This window comes from Paroedura picta, chromosome 8 (assembly GCF_049243985.1).
Source record: "Paroedura picta isolate Pp20150507F chromosome 8, Ppicta_v3.0, whole genome shotgun sequence".
NCBI lineage: Eukaryota > Metazoa > Chordata > Lepidosauria > Squamata > Gekkonidae > Paroedura > Paroedura picta.
Window position 1 is genome coordinate 18,552,513 of NC_135376.1, and position 19,156 is coordinate 18,571,668.

General features: G+C 45.8%; 1 protein-coding gene across 3 annotated transcripts in view; it reads left to right on the forward strand.

Moving 5' to 3' along the window:
* The first annotated feature begins 1,532 nt into the window (after nucleotides 1–1,532).
* The window catches only part of PPM1L (protein phosphatase, Mg2+/Mn2+ dependent 1L), a 200,723-nt gene continuing 183,099 nt past the window's right edge, over nucleotides 1,533–19,156 (forward strand). The window contains exons 1-2 of one of the 3 annotated variants that reach the window (XM_077348520.1): nucleotides 1,533–1,644; nucleotides 2,778–3,516. In XM_077348520.1, coding sequence (XP_077204635.1) covers nucleotides 3,114–3,516 — 403 coding nt within the window. In that variant the 5' untranslated portion in view covers nucleotides 1,533–1,644; nucleotides 2,778–3,113. Of the gene's footprint in view, nucleotides 1,645–1,720; nucleotides 1,838–2,083; nucleotides 3,517–19,156 lie in introns of those variants that run through there. The other 2 variants (XM_077348522.1, XM_077348521.1) reach the window with 2 other exon arrangements.

Below are 19,156 nucleotides of genomic sequence, written 5' to 3' on the forward strand. Positions count from 1 at the left end.
TCTACATTCACATTGATCAGAAACATGTGGCCAAAATGGGTGTGTATGTGAGGGGGATCCCAACCCTAAACAGGGTGGATTTTTTTGGAGAAATATGAACCCCCTAAGGGTGGCATTCCCAAATTATATCAAATAGGGAATCGTTACCTTCTTGTTTTGTAACAGTGAGCCTAAAAAAAAAAAAAAGGACAAAAGAGTGCATACTTTTGTGCTATGATGACACTGTGCTGGTGAACTGGATTTAAATTTTAGAAATCATGGTTTAGCCTAGCGACACAGTCAACAAAACTAGTACAGAAATTCACAGCTGCAGTTAGAAAATAGGAGAATAAGGCAAAATATTAGACTGGATTAAGATTGGCCTAATTTTGAAGAAAGGCCCGTTGATGTGTGATTTCAGAAAATGCCTGTTTGGGAATCCTCTACAGGGGTGGCCGAACTGTGGCTCTCCAGATGTCCACGGGCTACAATTCCTGTGAGAATTGCTCATGGGAATTGTAGTCCTTGAACATCTGGAAAGCCACAGTTTGGCCACCCCTGCTCTATGAAAAAGCAAGCGTGGCCAGGAGCACATGCAAATCTACAGTACAATCTTAAACATGAGTTCGCAGAAGTAAATCCCATCCCATTCCGTGGAGCATGAAGAGAGCAGGGTTTTGGGAGGAGAGGGACTTCAATGGGACATAATGCCAGAGTCCACCTTTCTCTGGCCATTTTCTGTCGCCTGGAAAAAAAATTTGTAATCCCAGGTGCTCTCCTGCCACCACCTGGAGAGAGCAAAGATAAACTGGCACCTGGCATGGGTAACGAATCATGAAGACCCTGAGAGACAAATGCATTATAAAGTTCCAAGTTTATTTTGTTGTAGCAAGAGCTTCAATGAAGGTTTCCTTTTTTAGTTTTTTAACTTACTCATCAAGAACTCCCTTTTGGCTAGCTTGTCTAAAACTTAACAGCTTTGGTAACACTGCTTTCAAATAGACCTTCCTCGACATTCCAATTATAGCTGCACTGAAATATACAAGAGAAAACAGTCAAACGAAAAAGCATATTAAGGCAGCGCATCTTACTTAATAGTGAACCTCAAAGTATATTTACATTTACCAACTCTCAGAGCGTTTAGCAGGCACATGTCCCCTTCAAACTCTCTCCGACGTTAGTAAGCTAAATACGCAGCTGTGAGAAATACTGTCGTACAGAGGTGTGAGTTAATTGGCACTGCAATTCACAACAATATTAAATAATTTTAATCCATTATTCAACAAGGACGTTTAGCAGCAAGAACCGTTAGCTTTTGAAAATTAATCGCCGAATGTTGTAGATTATAGAAAAAAAAAAGCACGACAGTTCTAATTCATTCTTTAATCCCCTCGGAGCTAAAGGGTGCAGTTTCAAGATGCAACCGGCTTCCTTCCTCAGCGGAATTCTCTCCCCCTCGTAGGCAGAGGGCGCAAGAGAGCGAGGCTGCGCCGGAGGGACTACAAGCTCCAGAATCCTGCGGGACGACCTCCTTCCAATCATACGAACGTGCCTTGGCGCAAAGGCTCCCGGGAGTTGTAGGCCACGGCGGCCCGAAGAGGCGGCACAGCAGCGGCGGAGGCCAGCCCAGGGGGAGGGACAGGCGCAAGAGAAAAGGGGAGACAGGTACCGCGCGGGTGGCAGCTGCCGGGGAAGGGGACGGGGTCGGGGAGCGGGAGGAGGGTTGCCACGGGGTCCCCCCCCCCGAAAGGGGAAGCGAGTGCCCGGGGAAACGGGGGCGCGCGCAGGGAGGGAGACCCGGGCTTGCAGCTCTCGCCTGGCGCCCGCCTGCCTCTTTGCAGCAGGGAAGAGGCGCGAGGTGCGCTTTCCCCGGGAGCCTTTGCATGTAAATCTCTGCAGCAGAGGAGAGAGAGACGGGGGTCGCGGCGGCGGTTTCGCACCCTCCCGGCTGCTCTCCCGGCCGCCTTTCACACGCCCCTCGTGGGCAGCGCGCCCCTCGCCTGGCCCGGGAGCTCTTGCGCGCACTCTTCCCTACCGCCGAGGAAGACTTCGGGCTCTTCCCAAGTTCCAGTGGGGGCGGGAGGAGGGAAGGGGGGGGGGGCAAAGGCCAGGTGGCCACGGAGGAATCACACCAAAAAGCAAAAGCTGGGCAGCTTTGGCATCCATTCCCTGCCCGGCAAGCCAGCTGGACCCGATTTCACCCGGGAGAATAAAGCCAGGCTCCTATGCCGCGCTGTCGGGTTCAAGCGCCCAGCTGTCAGTCTCCCCCTGAAAGTGCCCGGCGCCCTCCTTCGCTGCCTCCCCTGCTGCTAACGCTCCGGTGCCTGTGCCGTTCCGCTTGGGGCTGACCCAGCTCCCCTGGCCTTTGGTGCTCAACTCAAGCCCACCGGTGTCCCCGCGGTCGTCTCCCCCCTTCCTCATCTGGCCGGCGGCGGCGCCTGGACCCCTTTGCTAGCAGCCGCCCTGGACCGCAGCGGGGCCAGATGTTCCAGCCAAATTTGCATTAGCAGAGTGCGGATTGATTTACTGTTCGAATTCCGAGCCGTCCCTGCTTGGGCAGCTGGGACCGAGCACCCGGGAAACTGCACCGCCAGGAGGGAGGGAAGGAGGGGGAAGACTTCTTTTGTGTGCTGGCTTGCATGGGCACCCCCCTTCCCCTTCCCCTTCTCTCAGTCTTGTAGCCTAGCTGGGTAAAAAGCTTTGCGAGAGCACCCAGTCCGTGCCAGTTTCCCGAGGCTCGTCCCTTGCCGGCTTTGTAGCGCCAGTGCCCTCATGTGCCGATCGTTGCTGTCTTCCAGCTGATCTTCCATCTGGGAGCCATACGCTTGCCGGGAACAGAAGGAGCGAGAAGGAGACGGCTAAGCCTGCCCTTGGCTGCTGCACGGGAGCGTGTGTTGATCTCTCCATCAGAGCTACCCCAGCCATCTGTGACTGAGCGCCCTGAAACAGAGGTGGTGGTGGTGGTGGAGGAGGAGGAGGGAGGCAGGCAGCGCTAGCAGCCGGCGGATAACCCTGCCCTCCGTGGGTTTGTATTACCGGAGCATGCACTGATTTGCTGCCTCGTCTTTAGACCCATCCCAGTCGTCAGGGTGTGTGGTGCATGGTGTGGGGGGGATCCACTCTCTCTGTAATAAATGATAGAGGATACCATGACTTTGCTCTCTCTGCTGGGTCGGATCATGCGTTACTTCTTGCTGAGACCAGAGACCCTCTTCCTGCTATGCATCAGCCTGGCCCTGTGGAGCTACTTCTTCCATACGGATGAAGTCAAGACCATTGTCAAGTCCAGCAGGGACGCAGTGAAGATGGTGAAGGGCAAGGTGGCCGAGATCATGCAGAACGACCGCCTCGGGGGTCTGGATGTCCTGGATGCGGAGTTCTCCAAGACGTGGGAGTTTAAGAACCACAACGTGGCTGTCTACTCCATCCAAGGCCGGAGAGACCACATGGAGGACAGGTTTGAAGTGATCACGGACCTGGTGAACAAGACCCATCCTTCTATATTCGGGATATTTGATGGGCATGGAGGAGAGGCAAGTTTCCACCTTGGCTGTAAACCCCTCCCCCCCTTTTCCAATATGCTTGTGGGGAAGGGCTGCAAATGTTGTGGTGGAAATGAGAGAACAAGCTTAATGTTGTGGGGTCACTGCATCTGGAGCGAGTGGGGAAGATTTAGACCTCTGTTGTAAAAGCTGATCACAAGCGCCAGCCTTTGCTGGGAATAAGCTCTTAGAGCTAAGCTTGTGGGTGCACAGATGATGGGGTCTGCTGAGGAGTGACTCCTGTGGGTGCTTTTAATTATTTTGGTTAGACCTTATTGACCTGAGATGTGTTTCATTGCAAAACAATGAATGGGAAAGAACATTTCAGAGATCCTGGTGTTCTTCTCTTGGGAAAACAAACAAGCCTGAAAAAAAATGTTCTTTCTTACCGGAAGAACAACATTCTTAGTTCTCTCTTTATCACACCACCTTCCCCTGCTGCTTTAGAAGTTTTTCCTCATATTACTTTCTGCCGTTTCTGTTGCTGGAAAAGACAGTCTTGGACAGATGACATCTCAGAGCTTTCCTTCTCCTCGCAGTTCATATATAGACAGGCTGTTTTACTGATAGCTTTTGCAGTCTTTAAAGGGGAGGGGGGGAGGAATCCAGGTGTGCTGGTGAGACATTCTCAATAGGATTTTGTAAGTCACTTTGGTTATTCCGCCGGGTGATGGGGAGAGAAGTTTTTGTTTTGTTTGGAAAGGGCTGGCCGGGGCATGTTGAGGAAAGGAGAAGCCTGATGCTAAAGTTAAACTCCAGGCTTTGTACCAGCTGAAGCACTTGGCATGCTGTTTGTTTTTATTTGCTGCTGCGCTCAGAGACGAAGGTCTTCGGGTTTCCTGCAGCTGTCCTGTCAAGTCAAAAGCTGTGACGGTGAGCAGGCACCCATGAAGTTGCCTGAGGCAAGCAGCTGTTCCTATAACTCTCTGATGTGCAGTGTCTTTCAGCACCCCTCTGTGTGCGGAGTAGCGTAGTGGGAAATGGTCTCTGAGGCCGCCCAGTACAGGGCATGCCTGTTCGGAAGCAAATCCCATTGAATCCAGTTGTGCTTCTTCCAAAAAATAAGTGCGCAGCCTGAGGTTGCATCCCAATTCTGCATGGGCCTTAGGACTTCGCTATGTCTGTAAACATCAATTTCATTTTGGATCAGTTGAGAGTAAGAGTGTTTTGTTAGGCAGTCATTTGATGGACAGACCCGGCTGCTCCCCAATACCTGCTAAAGCAGGGGTGTAGTCAACCTGTGGTCCTCCAGATGTTCATGGACTACAATTCCCATGAGCCCCTGCCAGCATTTGCTGGCAGGGGCTCATGGGAATTGTAGTCCATGAACATCTGGAGGACCACAGGTTGACTACCCCTGTGCTGAGCATGCCAGCATGTACATATGGAGACCTGTGCTACTTTAACTTCCCAAGTTCTGTTGTACAGAAATGTGTGGGTGCTCTGAAGAAACACAGCAGCGTGTTTATGTGGTTCTCAAATAAGCGTTCTACTTCTGGTTGCTTTTTTTTATTAGTGGTAGCCCTGATCTCTCTTTAATTTTTTATTTTAATTCGGATCCTCCCCACGATATGTTAAATTAATAATGCTGGGAGCTGCCTGCGGAGTGGAAAAGCTCAGAATCCAAGATAGAAACATATTAATGGGATTTCTTTCAAGTCTTTGCTCAGGAGGAATTCCTGCAGATTCTGCCTCTTTAATTAATCTGTTATAAAATGTATGCCTCGAGTGCTTTTTGGAAACCAAAAGGCCTCCCCTCGAAGTCTGTGTACATTTCGTTTTGCACTGCAGCTCAAAAGTTGTGGCCGGAATACAAGCTGGTCAAACGCCTGCTTCTGCCCAGCACTGTTAAAGAATCATTTGCTTCCTGCCTTCGTTGGCTAACCAAGCCATGCTTGGAACTGCATCTGAGTTGTGTTTTAAAAAGCATGACTGAAGACCCTTTGTCTATAGGAGCCCAAAACTAGTATTTAGCCTTTGGCCCAGGACGCAATAACAATTCTGGTTCTGTTCTTATCGGATGATACTTGGTTGATGTTAAGTGTTTTTGGCCTCGGAAACCATTATTTTGAAATTATGTAAGATTACCAGGAAGTGTTTTGGATAAATATAATGCATACTATTGATCCATTGTTTATACTGAACAAAAAACCCCAGCTTAATGTGTATTAATTACCTTTTATGTAGTCTCTTTTCCTCAGGATCAGCTTGGTTTAATAACTGAAACGGAGATGCCTGCTTGTTTCCCTTTGAAAGCATGCGTGCATGGGGGCAGAATGGGGATTCTGTGGCTTTTAAAATTCTGAGCGCTCCGTTACGTAGTGGTGGTTAGTCTGGATTTATTAATCTCAAGTGGGGAAAAAAGAAGCACTTGTGTTTATGTGGCTATAAAGTGAGATTTCCTCCAATGGAGATGTTGGCCCACCTTAGAGAAGAAGGGGGAAGCGTCAGGGTTGGAAACAGGTAGGAGCAAATTGAGCCTGATTTTGTTTGCTGCTAAAGCAGTGGGCTCCAGATTTGGAAGGGGAGCTATATGAATTGATCCTGGTGTGGGAGAGGGTACTGGTACTTATGAGAGGTACTCAGACAGTTTCACATCCTAAAGAGGGAACCCAACCCCCCCCCCACCAATGATGGTTTAAAATTGGTGTTTGTATTAGCTCCCTCTGACACACAATACAGCATGCTTGAATTTAAATGTCCTGTGTTCAGACTCATATTTACATAGTAAATCACTTGATTTTGCTTAGATTGGGTGGTGTTATTTGCACTGTTTATTACATTTGTATACCGCTCTCCCTAAGTCTCAGGGCGGTTCACATAGAATAAAAACAAGAATAATACATCAAACTCAGTGATTATAAAGAATGAAAGGTAATAGTAATAATAACAATCGAGAAATAACATTCTAACAGGGTAAACCATCTAACAGACCCATGGTTGGTCAGATCCATCATATGGGTTCAAGAGAGAGAGCTTTGGGGGCCCAGTAGATGGTGTTTAGTTTTCGGTCTACAGTTTTCGGTCTACATCAACTACTAGTTGTAGTATCAGCAATAAACACTTTTAATCTCTGGCAGCTGGGATGTCCCCAGGAACATATGGTTGTGGATTTTGGCTTCCACCATCCTTCTTTCTCCATCAGGTATTGTACAGTCAATAGTAAGCAGATGGTGTTGAAAGTCACAAGGTTATTGGTGATTTTTTGGTGAACAACAGATGTGGTGGGTTTTTTAATCATTTGTGGGAATACTCTTAGGTGCATTACAGGTGAGTAATGAGGTGGCAGTTGACTATTTCTTGACTCACATTAGCAGCAGCTTGTCAGCATGGCATCCCAGAGCCACCATGGGCACCCGGACAAAAAGTTCCATCCAGATTACCCCATGACCCTGTTCCAAAGCAAATACTATAACACGACGACTCACTTGGCTTTCTGTTACCGTGAACAGAACAATGTTAGCTGGGAGTAAACCTCATTGAATTAAATTGGCCACTGTGTGAGATAGGGTGCTGGACTAGATGGACCATTGGCCTGATTTTAAGTGGGACATCAGTACCCCTCAAACAGCACTGAACTGCAAAAGGACTAGTAAAAATGTTCCTTGTAACATGAAACAACCAAAACAAAAAGGAAGCTTGCGTGATGCATAATGGGGGAAGGAAAACTGGGGGAGGCATGTGAGGTTGGTTTCATTGTTCCGGGAGAGGAGGCAGGAGAGCCAGGTGGCCAAATGGCATGGCCTCCCTGCACCAGTACTAACTTTAGAAAGTGATTCTACCCCTTGGATGCTGAAATCCAGCCTGTTCCAGCTCTCTCTTCCCATCCCATCCACTCCTGCTACCATAGTAAAGAAGAAAAAAGAAAGCAAGAGAGGAGAGGCAGGCTGGGCAGCTGAAATTACCATGGAAATTAGTTCTGATCAGGTTGGAAGTATAGATCCTCAGCATATAAGAACCAACTCCTCTTCTTCTACAGTTGGCTTGTTCAGTGACAAAAAGGTTACTGGCCCCTGCTGTAGAGCAAAATGGGCATAGAAAGGAGCCTTGGCATCTACCCCTCTGGTATATCTGAAGGTGATGTTTCAAGATACCCTTGACCCTACTTGTCCACAATCGTGAAAATTAGTTGCATTCCTCTGGTGAATGTAGGCAGTTGCATAAGGTAATATAGGTTCCTTTGATCCCACATGTGTTTTTTGGTAGCACAACAAGTTCAACTTGGCCATCCTTCAGGCTACTTTAATGTTTGATGGGGTGATCCTGTCTTGAACCCAGGAGGTAGGTCGTTGGCATATTCTCCTTGTTTAAGATTGTACTCGGCAAAGACCAGCATGGGACAAAGTGTGTTATTTTTATATTACCGTGCGTGGGGGCCATCAAAAATCAGCTTGATGATAAATCTGCAACAACTATCGTTTGACTTCACCTTCTGTATTATCCTTGGATTGCTCAAACTCCATCTTATTTTGGGACAGTGAAGTAATTTCTTGTGAAATTGGGGATTAGACAGATTCACGGAGGTTAGGTCTATCAGGGGCTACTAGCTGTGGTGACTAAAGGGAACCTCTGTGTTTTGAGGCATGAAACCTCTGAATCCCAGTGTCAGGAGACAACATCAGGGGAAGAGCAGCCCTGTTGTTGGACTTCCAGAAGAACTGTTTAAGACAGGACACTGAACTAGATGGTGCATGGTTCTGACCCAGGACGGCTCTCCTTATGTTTAATTATACTTAACTGACCCTGGTATGGTGGGGAAAGTCTTCATTCTCTATATATGAAAAGGTCTCTTGAGGTTTTTCATAAGTTTTATGACTCTGTAATCTTATTTACAAACTAGACAAACTAGAAAATATTTGAGGAGTTCACTTTGCTTCTGCAAAAGTCGTGCTTCCCTCCTGCCAATGCTGGTGTCCTAAATCATTTGTGTGTGTGCATGTGTGTGTACATTTTGCAGGTGAAAACCAGTGTCTGCATAAAAGCAAATAAGTAGCATTATCAGAACAAAGTACCAGGTGCGTGTGGTTGACATCTAAAATCTTTCCATTGGGTAAGAGTAGCCTTTATCAACAGAAGCTTTTTTATTATTATTTGAACAGTCTGGCTGGAAAAGAAAAATAGCACCACAAATTGTTTTGTAAAGAGGAAAATATTTTCCCTTGGCCTTTGTTCAGTGCGTTTGTGCGTGCGCCGTCTGAATGCTTGAGTAGGAGATAAAAGTAGAAAATAAAAGTTTAAAAACTAGTTGAAGTTTAAGTTACGTGCCTTGGAAGCTTTGATTTTCTCCTTCAGCGACAATTCGGCTGGCGTTCTCTTGATTTCAGAGGCCAGCTGGATAACGGGGCCACTTTCTGAATGACTTGGGTAAAGACTTGTTTAGAAAGAAACATTTGCTGTTTGGACTGATCTCTCCTCCCCCTTCCCAAAGCTTTGAAGTTGGAAGAGTCTTGGTAGCCTCTTCCTTTTTTGTTATCCTGGCTACTTTAAGTTTAGGTAACAAGAGCAGGAATGCACCATTTCCCTTAAGTATATGGGTTGCTAATATGCAGCCCACGTTTGAAGACATAACAGAGCTACTTTTAACAACTGTCTCTTTCAGGCACTTGCATTTGGCCCAAATTACCTCATCAATATCCTTGTGTTTGCCAACAAATCTATACCGACCGCTGCTATGCTATATGTCCTGTCCCCCTCCCCCTGGTCATCTCCTGACCTGACCCCTTTTGCACAGCCATTAAAGTAGCCCTGGAAGTGTTTCCCAAATGGGTAGAAGTTAATAAAAAATTTTTTTTCAGCTTCTTAAAACATTTATCGGGTGATACTACCTTATATGGTCATGTTGACCCACCCACCTTCTCCCAGAATGGCCAAAGATGGAGCCGGGAGGGGCCCCTGGTGGGCATGTACACAGCCATGGTTCCCCACCCTATTCTGCATAATCGCGCCACTTCTGGGGTTTCTTGAAGCCTGGAGAATATTTCAGGGGTTTCCCAATGGTAAAAGAAGTTGAGAAAGGTTGCATTAAAGATACAGAAGACTCATCTTCTACGGCAATGGTTCCCAGCCCTTTTGGAACGGTGAGCTGCACAAATCCAAGTATTATTGGTGTGTTGACCCACTTGGGGAAAAACAGTGCAAGTGAATGAAACCGCAACAAAAGCCTGGACCCCCCTTTCCCAGGTTTTGCGACCTGCTTTTGGGTCAGAACCCACAGATTAGGAAATGCTGCTCATTGGGATCTGATCACTCTCAGTCAGGGGTAGTCAAACTGCGGCCCTCCAGATGTCCATGGACTACAATTCCCAGAAGCCCCTGCCAGCATTTGCTGGCAGGGGCTTCTGGGAATTGTAGTCCATGGATATCTGGAGGGCCGCAGTTTGACTACCCCTGCTCTAAGTGTTCCTGGAAATGCTCCAGTGTCTCTTTCTGGGTAGCTGGCTGTTTTCATAAAATTGCTATGAATAAATGATGGTTATGACAGTGCATGGCTCTGCTTTGATTCAGACTCGTTGTCAGTGAATAGATGCTCAAGGATTGCAAGAATAATGAAACTAGTTCAGAGAGCCCAAGGGGAGCTTTAGACTTGCTTTGTGTGTGCGTGCGTGCGTGTGTTTTAACAAGCTTCCTCTCTGTACTACAGGAGAGGCCACTTTTGAAAATCTTGTTGTCTGGAGTATTGGGGAGAATTTCCTCCATGGTTTATGTGGGAAAAGGTTAGCATTCATTGCCTGGATTAGACCTATAGAACGCGTGATCGACCAGCCTGAACATCTTCAGATTCCATTGTTGGGCTTAGTGACAATCTTGAATATTAGAACTGATCTCAGAGAAGGAGCTATTATCTCTAATTTATATTTTTAGAAGCAGGAGAGGAAAATAGAATTGTTTCCTCACCCGAATTCTGAACTGAGCTATGAGGCAGAGTGCTTTGTGTGTGGGAGGCGGGAGAGATTGAGATGATAAGATCAAGAATAAGTATGGCTGGTCTTCTACCACCTTCGCCAAGCCAAACTACTAGCACCCTACTTGGCCATGGAACACCTAGCCACAGTGATCCACTGACAGTCACCTCTAGGCTAGACCTCTGCTCTATGCAGGCCTACCCTTAACTTTAATACGGAAACTGCAACTGGTCCAGAATGCAGTGGTCAGGGTCCTCACAGCAACATCATGGAGGTCCCACATCCGGCACATCCTCCAACAATTGTGCTGGCAACCAGTCGAGGCCTGCAAAAGGAAGCTCCTCCACCAGGCATTTGGTTGAGGTTGACTGGAACTAAACAACATCCACTGGGCCCCTGAACCTCCCTCCCTTGAATCCATGTGACAGATATGACCAACCATGGACCTGTTAGAGTGTTAGAATGTCATTTCTCTGTTTATTGATATTATTACTGTTACCTTTCATTCATTTTAATTACTGAGTTCGATGTATTGTTCTGTTTAGTTCTATGTGAACCACCCTGAGCCTTAGGGGAGAGCGGTATACAAATGTAATAATAAATAATTAAAATATGGTAGGCAATGCTGTTTTGGTGAGCTAGTTATCTTGACAAGTGAGCAGTGGCATGTGAGAAGGTAGTTAACATACTTCCCGATTCCTCCTTCCCCTGCCTTCAATTTTTAGTGTTTAAATTTATCTCAGATTTGTACCTACTCCTTTCTTCCTATTTTGCCCAAGGAAACTGATGTGGAATTGATGGCTTAGGATAGTGGTAAATTCTAGCAGGTATCAAATGGGCTTCCTTGGGCTAGGTCAGGGGTAGTCAACCTGTGGTCCTCCAGATGTCCATGGACTACAATTCCCATGTCCATGAACATCTGGAGGACCCACAGGTTGACTACCCCTGTAGCGGCTAGGTCATTGGCTGTTCAGACCATTTGAGTTTGAAACCTCTGCAAAGACTGTCTGCATCCCAATAAGCATCTGGATGTAACTTGTAGCGTTCGGGGAACTTGTAGCGTTCTTCTATGCAGTTGCTTGTCCATTTCTATCAGGTATCTACTAGATATCATTTGTGACATAATTACTAGCAAGGGATACTCTTTTCACCCGATTCTGTCACATCCCATTAGCTGCTTAAGTATCCTGTGCCATTTCAAACCCTTTTTTAAAAGCATATTTCTTGATTTTACACATTAACGTTTTAGAGTTTTTAAAATTGCTTTGGAGACCGTGTACTTCACACACTTAAAACCTGAACTGTAGGCTTGAAATTTTGGTAGATAACATCATAGCCTTTAATAAATATGGTCACAAGTCATACAAACAATACTTTGGGGATATCCCTGAGGTTCCTGGTGTATAGTTTATTCTGGTGCACCCCCTGGGATGGAAATTGGTATGGACATGATCTCTGTAGTCCCACCCCAGGGAGCGTGGCAGAAGATGTGGGGAAAACCACTAGCAAAGGAGGCCAAAGTCATGGCTGAGGCGCTGGTCGCGAAGCTAGCAGAGGTGGGGGCAGGGGCCCTGAAGCCACTGGGGGTTGCCCCGCAACCTGTGGGACTGCTGCAGGGCAAGATGCTGCCCCTGAAGCCGGCTGTGGTCATCGCGCAACCCGCATGACTGCTGCAGGGTGAGACACCACCCCTGACGCAGTTGGGGCCGCCCTGCAACCTGCGCAGCCATTGCAGCCGGAGGAGGCCAGGGCACTCCTGCCATGACAGGTAAAGACGGAGGGAGAAGAGGGAGGGGGGAAGGAGTGTCTGTGTGTCTGTCTATCTGAGAGGAAGGGGGAGGGACCAGGGAGGAGGTCGAGGAAGCTAGAGGGAAGGAGGGAGTGAGGAGGTAGTGAGGGGGGAGGAGTCTGCGTGTGTAAGAGAGAGAGGAGGGAGGGGGGAGGTAGTGAGGGGGGAGGGACCAAACAGGCCTGGAGCAGATATGTCTTCCACATACCTGTGAGAAGCAGGCTGTCACAATTTTAATTTCTATCTTTGATGGGACAGTCTGTGCCTGGTGTTAGTGCTGGGAGTAAACTCTGGGAGAGCCGATAGCAGTCCAGTAAACAATTTATTATGAAAATGTTTAGACAAACGTGTACCTAGGTTTGTACCTTGTTTTCTGGGGGGGGGGACCTTCCTCAATGCTTATATTCCATTAAATGGCAAAAAATCTATATTAACAAATTTTCAGTGTAAGAATACAAATAATCTTGAAAACACCATAAATATATTCCTACCTTCTAATGTAATATGCAATTTTTTAAAAAATGGCCCGTGCTGCAAATTCTATAAGCAAAGCACAATACAACATGGTTTATAGATATAAATACATTGAATCTTTTTTAATATTCCACAGTAATATTTGGTGAGAACATTTCTTGTCTCATGCAATACAGGTGTTGTGACTCTCATGCAATACAGGTGTCGTGACTTTCAACCACCTAGCAGTTGCATTTTTATAACTTTGATAATGATGGAAGTGAGCTTTTTTTTAGTTTGGATAGGAAAGTAGAGTATTCTTAATCTTTATTCATAAAATTGTTCATGGTTGTTCTGCAGGGATGGATTTTTTTTCCCCAATAAGGATTGTAAACTTGTATTTAGGTTCTGACCATGACATTACCTCATAGGCTTAAAAAACCGAATTACCTCCTTCAGCCTAGGCCTAGTCTGCATACAATAGATAATGCACTTTCAATGTGCTTTGGCAGCTGGATTTTCCTGTGCAGAACAGGAAAATCTACTTCTAAAGTGCATTGAAAGTGCATTATCTCATATGTGCAGACTAGGCTCTAGTCTCAGCAGTTCAAAGCTACCCCTGTAACAATGGCAACGGCAGCCAGGAAGCCGTTCGTGTATCTCTGGAATCCAGTCAGTTATGCTGCATGCTGTTTAGCCCTGATCTTCCTCTCATGAGCCTCTGCGTTCAAGGTGGTATCTGCTTGCTTGGCTGTGAGAGGTAATGAGGGATAGGCAGAGGAGAGGAGGTATTCCGGGGGCTTGTATCTGCCTGCACAAATAGTTTCACTTGCTTTCCCTTCCTGGCTGCAGTCGGTCCGAGATTATCTGGCAAACTGAAGCTCCTCCAGCAACAAGGGGGGGCGGGGGGTATGTGCGGGGAATTTCCCGCTGCAGACAGGTGGCCTTTACATTCATGTGTTTGATTTATGCACTGTGCTTTACCCCACCCCACTGTGGATTTTTGTGCCGCTCTCATGGGCTCTTATTAGGAGGCCCTTACAGTCAACCAATCCCTCTCCCCTGTGTGTACAGTATGAAGCCTGTGTTTACAATACATCTATAGATATTTTCATTTCCTAAAGCGGTTGCAGGAGGTGCCAGAGCTGATCTCACGCCGAAACCAAAAGCCGCTTGAATACCTTTTATCAGGAGCAATAAAATAATACAGCACCATACTAGTTGTTTGGGTTGGTCGTAACAAAACCTTGTCTGTGACTTTACGCCTTTGAAAATTAAAGGCAAACAATGAACAGTGTTATCTCACGTCCACTTATGCAATCTTTAAAATACCAGACTGGGTCCTTTTCCCATTTGAAGAGGACTTGATCCTTCATCTTAGAAAGATGAATGTTTTGGTCCTGAAGGAGCACTGATATTTCCCTTCTTTAAAAAGTTAAGAGTCTCCACCTTTCCTTCATCTTTGAAAAGGTGAACTGAGTATCTGCCCCGCTTCAAATATAATTTTACTGCAGACCCACTTCTACTGTGCCCAATTATTGTTTTACAGATTCTAGCCTGTAGATGAAGGCTGGCAACACTGCAGTGCTAAGTTAGGAATTGCTTCAGATGCACATCTGCTTCCAAGTGATTGTATCTCAAAGGGAGAGAATATTTGTATGTACGCTTATTCCTTATTTGGGTGGTTGAACTATTCGTTCTCCTGGTGTTGTGGTTTAACCTGTTTTACTTCATCCACCACTCCCCCGCACACACCCCAATTCTACCTTTTCCTGACATCTTTCATATGATATTTCCTGTGACTCCATGAATGTGGTCTTTTTGGATGCTTGAAGGTCTGTCTCTTACCATATGAACCCAGGCTCGTCCTCTCCTTCGGGTTAGTTTAATCTACTATTTCCCAGATATTTGGGGCAGTTGATCCCCAGCCATTATGGAATGGCCTGTCAGAGTACATGAAACACGTTCTGGAAAGCAGGAGAAGAGGGCAGGATTCCAGCAGCACCTTAAAGACTAACAAAATTTGTGGCAGGATATGAGCTTTTGTAGAGCCTCTTGTGGCGCAGGGTGGTAAGGCAGCAGACATGCAGTCTGAAAGCTGTGCCCATGAGGCTGGGAGTTCAATCCCAGCAGCACACTCAAGGTTGACTCAGCCTTCCATCCTTCCGAGGTCGGTAAAATGAGTACCCAGCTTGCTGGGGGATAAACGGTAATGACTGGGGAAGGTACTGGCAAACCACCCTGTATTGAGTCTGCCATGAAAACACTGGAGGGCGTCACCCCAAGGGTCAGACATGACCCAGTGCTTGCATAGGGGATACCTTTACTTTTATGAGCTTTTGTGAGTCAGAAACTTATTTCTAGCTCATACCCTGCTGCTAAGATACTACTGGACTCTTGCTCTTTTTCCTTGTTGTAAACAGTAAGATGGCTTCCCATCTTGATCAGTCTCCTGCACCGCAGAACTTTTAAAGAGAGTTTTTGAAGGTGCTGAAATGTCCATTGATTTACCTGGCTGATCTTTGTGTGTAGTGTATTGTGTGCAATATTTCACACTGTCTGGGAATTGTTGTTTTACATCCTGTTTTCTTGTCTTTTCATATACTAAAATGTTACCGGTGGTTAACGTTTTTTGTAACCCTGCTTTGGATCCCTTTTGAGAGATGGGTGGTTGAAAGATTTAAAATAAAACCCTTCCTAGCTGCACTGCAAAGTATCTGCTGCCTCCTTCAAATGACTGCAGGCCTGAACTTTTCTATGGCCATTTATGCCATGTGTTCTTTTCTCCAGCAATAGAAACTTTCCTTGGCCACTGCGGACCAATTAAAAAAAAAAGGCTCCCAACAGTTACCCTAGTGGTCTGAGTACTATATTTTTAGGACACACATAAGTACACACAGCATATTTTGTACACAGCTGGGGATGGGGGTAGGGGGTAGGGGGCATGGTTGTGGTAGAACATCTTCTCTGCCTGCAACTGGTCCCAAGTTCTACCTCTGAAAGTTCCAGTTAGTGAGCAGAGGTTGGAATAGTACCTTAATAGTACCTTGAGAGTTACTGCCAATTAGAGCAGAGGCTGCTGAATTAGAAAGGTGAACAGCATGATTCTGCATAAGGTGACTTCATATATTCATCCGAGGATTGGCAGCATTCTTGTTTTGCTTTTTAAACGTAAGAATCTCCAGGCTCCTACCTTGGTGAGCCAGCAAAGATGCTTAGTTGCACCAGGAGACCAGGGTTGGGGCAGGGTGTGTGTGTGTGTTTGTTTTTGCATGCCTGGAGTTAGCGACGGCTGCTTTCATAACTGAATATTAGGATTTGGAATGTTAAATAAATATATAATAATAATAATATTTTTTTATTTACAACCAGCCTTCCCGAAGGCTCAGGGCAGGTAAACAACACATATAAAAACAATGAAATAACAATTGTCACATTAGAACATGTTTACAACCAGGTTAATTGAAAACTGCCTGTAATTTCTCAGTGGGGGGCAGTGCAGATGTCAATTTGCAGCTTGGTTGATGTTTTGTTTAGGAAGGCCAGAATTTTGTTATTGTTTCTGGCCTCAGCTGTAGGCCCTGCGGAACTGTCCCAAATCCCACAGGGCACACAGGGAGAGCATCCCACCAGGCTGGGGCCAGGGCTGAAAAACTTTAAGGTACTCTTGTAAAAAAATCATTCAAAGATGTCAGGCCAAGAATAAGAGCTGCCAGAGCTGATTGTATGATGCCCTAAGATGGGGCGGGGAGGGAGGAGAGGAGGAAAGGCATAATTCCTTCTTGGTAGGACCTTCTGATCGGCTTTTGCAAGAGAGCTGTCAGGATCTGCCTGGTTGTCAGCTTCCTGCTATGGTCATTTGGTATTGCTATTTGTAAGGTGTTGACAAGGTATCATTGGTAACATGTTGGTGCCAGCTGTCAATATATGGTCCATTGTAAGACGGGGGCAGAAGGTCTGAGAAAATCTCAATGCCTGTAAACATTTTTATTATTTGCTAATTGCTACATTCCTTTTGGGAGACTGGACTCATAGGAGATGGGGAGCTTGGATGTCATTGGGTGAGCCTGACCTTGGTCAACTTAGCAGGAGTGGTGTGACATGCACCTGGGTACAAGGTGGTTTCACACACTTTCCATAGGAATGGATGAGCCCAGCTTTTCCTTGGGGGGGGGGAAAGGGGAGCCTCACCTTTTTAGCTGGGACGTGTTTGGGGCAGTCAGGACTGGGGACTCTTGGTCAATGTATCGCTCATCGAATCAGTTTCGGCAAGAATAATCATGAGCTTGGTGCTGCTGCTTCAATAAACTGCTTTTGCTAATAAGACAAGGGTGTTCATTGGGAAAGTCGATGGGGGTCTGACAAGAGCTGGGTGGCAGCACAGAGCACCAATCATGCCACTGATGGTGCAAATTGATTATGAGGCTGAAACATCGCTGGGTCTCATCATTTCTAACCCTGCCTGATTCACAGCTGTGCTAGCAGCTGACATCTTCAGCCAGGCAATCAAAGGACGTGTGCTAACTGCTAAATCACTGCACAGTTATGGTTTGCGTGCCGTGCAGGCCAACCTCAAGCCTCCTCGGGAGAAACACACATATATTTTCATTTATTTCCACTATTCAAGGTTATTTTACCCTTTTTTTTTCTAGTCATTGTAAATAAACTGGCAAATTGTTTCTTTTCTTTAAAATAAAATGCCTTTAGGGGTAAACATTAATTATATTAAGCTTCCATTTTTAATAGTGGGTTCCGTCATGCAGGGCTGAATTCATTCAACCAATAAAGTTTTGCCTAGTAAACTCTACTTTTTTCATTCCTTAGCAGTTATAAAACTGCTGCAGGGCCCTGAATATTTCTTCTGATAAGGGGAGGTGCATGACTGGCAGTTTATTTCTCTGATCAGCTATAGTTGTTTTATTAAGGAAGTGGGAAGGGGGATAAGAACATGTATTTAAACAAGTAGTTGGTTATTTGCACGTAGACTAAGATAGGCAGTTTTTTCTGCTTCCTAACCCATAAGCTGTGGCAGGGTTAGTGGTTTGGGATAAAGCTGGATTCAGGATTCCCGATATATGTTATGTACCAGTATATAAAACATGTGCCTTAAAATATATTGCATATGAGCATGGATTAACAAAAATTCCTAGTTATTCCACTGTTGGAATTTCCTCTTTGCATATCTCTCCAGGCAGAACTTTTAAAAACTATGTAGCAGAAGCTTGAGTGGATTTCCTGGAAAGGTGGCATACAAATGTTCCAAAAATACCAAGCAGCAGGCCTGCAAGCACCTTGCTCTATCATGGGGAAATAGAATTTCTTAGTTAAACTATTAGATTGTAATGTGGAATTCACCTGTCCAGATTCCACCTTCCCCGCCACCAAAAATAAGATTCCTTTTGAAGTCATTTTTTTTAAAGGGGAGAACACATTGTAGAGCAAACCTTTTTCTGACTCATTAAGCAAAAGGAAAAAATAAACAAGCATTTAGCACAGTCCTCTAAATCTTATCCCATATGATACTGAATTATGAGGCAGCCAGAATAATTTCAGACTTTCTAAGCTTCTCTTTCATCATTGTGTGCTGACACTCTGTTCTTTAGCCAGACCATGTTTTGGCTTCTCTCTTTTCTAACCATTCATGTCAATTCTGCTCAGAATGTCCTTTTCCTATTCTGAAGACTTAAAACAAAATCAGATCCTCCTTTTAAAGATTACTCGTATAAGGTTACTAATCTACTGCTCTGGGGGGTTTCTCTAAGTCCCAGGGCCACCGGAAGAGCTCTTCTCCAGTGGTCTACTCCACACTAGCGCATGACTTAGCAACCTTTCTAGTTAGGTAGGCTAGAGAGTGGCTGGAAAAAAAATTGATTTACAGTCTCTTGCCAAAACATTTGGCAGGGACTTGCCACATGCCATTAGTTATGTCTTCTTGATGTATGCTGGCATGATGTGAAGATATATCCATGCCATCATGGCAGTCTGCTTGGTGAGTGGTCCCTTCTGGTTTCCTGTTGGTCTGTCTGAGGTTGCTTGCTTAATTTCATCCCAGCTGAAAGTAAGCAGGAGCAAGGGAGAAGGTAGACCAAGAATAAGCTTGCTCCTTCATTGATTTTCCTTCAAAACAATATTTGTTTGACTGGGTTGGCAGAATGTATCATTACATAGGGACAAGCTGGATGAGATGGTGGGAGATCTTTGATCTTGAGCACTTCTAAAAATTGCTAAATACCAGTCATGAAGACTCTAGTTTGGTGGAATGTAAGGTTCTCTGCAGTGGTCCTAATTAACCGCCGACACCGCTGTGGCCGCCCCTGCTTTTCTTCTTGCCTGCACTGCTCCTGCCCCATGGGGAAGCATCTTCTGCCATAGGGAAGGCAGTAAATTCCCCGTTGGGGTAAGTAAGTGTGTGTTTGTGTGTGTGCGGGAGGTGTCAGTGCCATGGCAAGGTGTTGCCGCCCCCGCCTTGGCCTCCTGTCCACCTTGGCCTT